The sequence below is a fragment of the Penaeus japonicus genome, unplaced genomic scaffold (genome assembly GCF_977035675.1).
Source record: "Penaeus japonicus unplaced genomic scaffold, GWHDUDI00000001_assembly GWHDUDI00000030, whole genome shotgun sequence".
In the NCBI taxonomy this organism is placed as follows: Eukaryota; Metazoa; Arthropoda; class Malacostraca; order Decapoda; family Penaeidae; genus Penaeus; species Penaeus japonicus.
Window position 1 is genome coordinate 15022199 of NW_028234432.1, and position 5000 is coordinate 15027198.

The window sequence follows — 5000 nt, forward strand, 5'->3', positions numbered from 1 at the left end:
CTTTCTGGAAGTTCAAGATAAAACAAGTGAGTATGCGGTCGAGAGTATGGAGGCAGACTGATGCAGGCAAGGAAGTCTGGCGGTCTTATATATGACTCGAGAATGAAAGGTTTTCGGAAGATCTTGTGGGGAAGCAAACCGGATGTTATGGAGTAAAAACCTGTTTCATTCATGTTACTATACGACTGTTGTTATACGTATTTACCTATCTATCTCTCTGTCATTCATGGTTTTATACTTCCCTACAGAAGTTCACAACATAAAACTATTGTTAACTACAGGAAAGAACAACCATATGCAGTACCTAAAATACTGAAAGACCTTCACTTAAAATCATTCGGATGTTGTATTGGGCAAATTTGCATACAGTTACACATAAGACTGAAACTGTTGATACACTTTTGTTCAACCCAGACTTTAGTTCGAAGTATTGACTCTGGAGTCACACACAAAAGATTACCTCAAGCATACAACACACGAAAGAAATTTTATTTTTTCTGGCACTGTGAAAAGAAACTATAAATGGCAATTGATTATTTCACAACAATAAAGATTTAACTGGTTTCGATGCTATGTCTTCAGCATGATTCTGACGTAGATATAATATTGAAAAGCTTCAATTACATCTCTTACATTCTTCCACTTTTAATTCCCGTTCAAACCTTTTCTGCATATATCGCAATGTTTTATTGCAAAAGTTAATCGTGCCACAACGCTTTCATTCAAGGGAGAAGTCTTTTTTTCTTAAGAAGAGAATCGCCAGATCTTGCGGTTCACATTCTGCCTTTGTGAGCACGGCACGCCTCACGCAACCCCGCGACAGTGTTTACCAACTCTCACGCCTCTATTTACGTTCGTCTCAAATACAACTGGTCCATGATGCATGTGATAGGTGTATTTTTAACTGTGAGCTATTTTTTTTCTTGAATGTGTGTGTACACAAATACACATATGCAAACTTTTAAATAAACATGTAAGCATGTGTATAGATATGTAAAATGAAACAACAATAGCGATGATACTAATGCAGATAATAATATAAAAACACGTTAGAAAAATAGAACAAGTTTCAGTAATAATGATAATAAAGATTATTTTAACAATTATAACACTATATTATTACTGTAGTAGCAAACGTACAATAATAGAGCACTGAAAATATTGTTCAAAAAATAGTTTGATTTCTCATCAGCGTAGTTAATATCAATGTTATTACGATCATCGTTAAAGCATTCAAGTTCAACGCGAGGCAATGAACTCTAGTCTTCTTTTCAATCATAAGAGGATGACGTCACTACTTATGACGTCATGGGCTATGACAGTTATAGATCCGTTTTCTTTGCGATCCAGTTCTTGGGAAAAGGATGTGTTTGAGTGTCGGTGTCTTAGGTTGAAATATGAGACATTGTATGTCTTAGTATGCATGGTTTACAAGAAATACTATTTGTTTTTACGCAATAATGATATATACTGTGAAGAAGAAGTAATTAGTGTCTTCGTTTGTACCTTAGGACTCTTTTCATACAGTTTCTAATCGGGTTAATTATATGTACTCTTGGAAAATCTATGAGCATTTAAGAAACTTTCCGCTTCCCGAGTATCTTAAAACTAATTCAATATCGTTTGTATCGTTTTGTTAGAAAATAATTTGATTTCACTATCATTGGTTTGATTTTTATAAAAGAGCGTTGTTTTATTCAATTAAATCATTGGAGGATGCAAGAAGAAAAATAAAAAATAAAACTGTGAAATGACCTTCGAAGGACATTTCTTCTATCCATTCACATCCGGCTGACCTGGAAAGAGTCAATGCCCTACAAAGCCTTTTTCTTTTTCTCTATCCCTCGTATTGTATTATTAGTTGCTCATATTTGCTAACTATATCAATAAACTTTACATACCATTCATGTTTAACTTAAATCAGAATGAATGAAGTGTTTTCCTCTATTCAATATCATGGGGAAATGATAAGAAGAAAAGAAAAATATATCTACGCCAGTCCTCCCTAAGCTGTGACGTCACCAGAATTACTTTTACTTTCGTCGGAAAGTCCACGAGGCCGCTCCTCCTAACGACTTGCCGATGTTCCTGGGTGATATTATCGTGGCTGAAATTCAAAACCTATTTTCCTTAGGGGTGAGATTATCTGTCACAAATTGCCAAAAGAGGAGAAGAAGGGGAGGGGGAGGAAACGAGGGAGAAGAGGAAGAAGAGGGAGACAGAGTCCGAGAGGTTGAGAAATAGGAGGGAGGAAGGAGAGGAGAAAGCGAGAGAGGGGAGGAAGAAGGAGGGTCGGGAAGAAAGAGAGAGGAAAGGGAAGAAGGGATAAAGGACGAAAGATAATCTGTAACATATTACCAGTGTGAAATAAGTGAGGTCGGGTAAAGAAAGAAAGAGGGGGGAGAGAGGATGAAGGAGAAAAAAAGGAAGGAGAAAGATAGAGTGGGAGAGAGAGAGGGGGTGGAGGAAAAGTGTGGAGTGAGGAAGAGAGAAAGATAGATGGCAGACTGAAAGAGGGCAGAAGGAAGAGAAAAAAAAAACAGAGAGAAAAAAAAAAGAAAACACATTATATTGCATAACTAAGAGGAGTGCAGCATATTCACCAACAATGTCCTGTCCCAGTTCTTTCCTGGCAACCGCGTTTTTTTTAGGTCCGTAGGAACCGACAGTGTTTTATTTCTTTCTTTTTTTTCTTTTCTTTCCAATTTGTGTGCACGTATTGTCATAATTAGATATCCATATTAATCATAAGATGAGTTTTACATAAACCACCATCACAGGGTGAAATTCCTTTTTTGGGGGGAGAGGATGCTATACTACCCCGCCGCCGGATCTCTATTTCACCTTGACATGGTGTAACAGTGGAAATACCTGGGGTCGCTTTTGCTTTCGTATGGAAAGCCGAGAAATGCTTTAGGTATTGAATAATCAATAACTGTCATCGAAAAAATATTTTTATTTACATGAGATCTTTACAAATTTGTTTTATTTTATAGTTTTGAATCAAATTGCAATATTAGACGGAAAATAGGGAAGTCACAGAAATTATATCCGAGGTAAACGGAAAAAAAATATTAATAAAATAGACAATAGAGAGAGAGAGGAGGTCAAGAGAGATACAGCGAGTAAGGGAGTGGGAGAGAGTAGAGAGAAGAGGGGGTAGGGCGTCAAGAGAGATACAGGGAGGAAAGGAGAGGGAGACAGAAAGATAGAGTGGTCAATAGAGATACAGCCAGGATGAGAGAGAGAGAGAGAGAGAAAGGAGTATCAAGAAAGATAGAGAAATAGAAAGGAGGGAGAGAGAGATTTAATGAAATAGGATAATGTTTCACATGTTTTACTATAGATGTAATCCGGCAAATAGGTAAAGAGGTTGATACTCTTATGAGATATTTAGATTTGATATGTTAATAACCTTCATTAAAATCTCACGAATCATATCAACCACTTACATTCGTGTGGGTTTTAAGGCTTCTTTGATGTGGTCTTCGTCCTTGAGAATATATTTAGTCCAAAGACCCGGATGAGGGTTTCCCGCCAAAATCCTTTCATTGAGTGGTGGGTATATAAAGCGGACTCAGGTTGGGTCAGGCATCAGTTACCTTCAAGCCACTGACACCTTCATATCGACTGCTCTTTTACTTTCGTTTTATTTATTTTCAAGGTAAAGACAAGTAAAACATTTTTTTTATTTTGCTACGCTAATGTTGTATTCATTCGTAGAATCATCCTTCAATTAAAGTATCAAAATTATATCTAATCATATTAATGGGTAACACCCTTCCCTTCCTGATAATTTTCTTACATTTAACCTCATTACTGAAATGTTCTTAACATAATCATCATCATTGCTGAGTTTCTCTAAGCAGATTGATCATCACTATTAAATATCAACCATCATTGATAAATCACCAATTCCACAACTGAGTTCATAGTAATCCAATCATTATTATCAAATCACTAGTAGGACATATAATAGCGTTGCTGAGCTCCCCCTCCTCCTCCAGCGCCGCCATGCCCGCCACCACCATCGCCCCCCTCGGAACCCTCATGTACCAAGTGGACGAGACGCTGAGGACCTTCGGCTTCGACGTCAAGAGCCTCGTCAAGTCCCTCGACCTCCAGACCTTCGGGCTCCTGACGCTCCTCGTGGTCGGGGCGGTGTTCCTCTTCGACTTCCTGAACTACGGTTATGCCTCCTACTACACCGGGGACATCTCGGAGCACACGTCCTACGGCAGGAGTCTGGTCACGACGGCAGCCAAGGTGTGGGACCAGCGCGATCAGCTGGGACTGAATCCTTACGTCCGCGGCGGGTGAGTCTTTGGCCACTGAAGGTTTGTTTGGGCTTGGTTGCTGGCCTTGCCAAGGTCTTCAGCTTGTTATTGGCTGTGTTGTTATCATTAGTAGTGTCTTGGTAATGGAATTTGATAGCTATTGTTGTTACATTAGCATCAGATGGTTTTTAAACTTCCATCCATTGTATTTGTAACCTTACAGTTATTTTCATTGTTAGATGTCTTCTTCAAGCTTCAACTTTCTCTTGTTTCCCGTTCTATTCCTCTCCCCGCCTCACCCTCTCCTTCTATCTATCTATTTCTATTTCCACCTTTCTCTGTGTCTCTTTCTCTTTCTCTCTCGTTCGCTCGCTGTGTGTCTTTCCCTCTCTCCCTCTCTCTTTCTGTATATCTATCTCTTCCTCTCTGTCTGTCTGTCCGTCTTTCTCTCCCTACTTCCTCACGCTCGCCAGACTAAATCAATCTTTCTCTCGCCAGCCGTGGATTGGATTCCATGACACAGATCCTGGATGATATTGCTGACGCCATCTTGAAGTATGAAGGACTGGAGGAAAACGACGTAGGACGATCCAGGGAGAGCAAAGTTCTTCAGAACTAACACTATAGCTGTGCGAAAAAGAACCATACTTGAGTCTCTCCTTCAAATCACTATGAAAGAAGGTGCCACAGAAAACGGGAAGTGATGACGATATCTTTGCCTAC

General features: G+C 39.2%; 2 protein-coding genes across 4 annotated transcripts in view; one reads left to right on the forward strand and one right to left on the reverse strand.

Annotated features, from left to right (window-relative positions):
• The window catches only part of LOC122251349 (uncharacterized), a 957-nt gene extending 895 nt beyond the window's left edge, over nucleotides 1-62 (reverse strand). The window contains exon 1 of one of the 2 annotated variants that reach the window (XM_086555086.1): nucleotides 1-62. This exon is cut by the window's left edge and continues 13 nt beyond it. The gene's annotated coding sequence lies outside the window, so the exon portion shown is untranslated. The other variant, XM_086555087.1, reaches the window with a different exon arrangement.
• A 3486-nt stretch (nucleotides 63-3548) lies between these two features.
• Nucleotides 3549-5000, forward strand: part of LOC122251345 (uncharacterized) — a 5145-nt gene continuing 3693 nt past the window's right edge. The window contains exons 1-3 of one of the 2 annotated variants that reach the window (XM_086555088.1): nucleotides 3549-3664; nucleotides 4008-4316; nucleotides 4776-5000. The exon at nucleotides 4776-5000 is cut by the window's right edge and continues 93 nt beyond it. In XM_086555088.1, coding sequence (XP_086411214.1) covers nucleotides 4015-4316; nucleotides 4776-4896 — 423 coding nt within the window. In that variant the 5' untranslated portion in view covers nucleotides 3549-3664; nucleotides 4008-4014 and the 3' untranslated portion in view covers nucleotides 4897-5000. The remainder of the gene's footprint in view (nucleotides 3665-4007; nucleotides 4317-4775) is intronic. The other variant, XM_086555089.1, reaches the window with a different exon arrangement.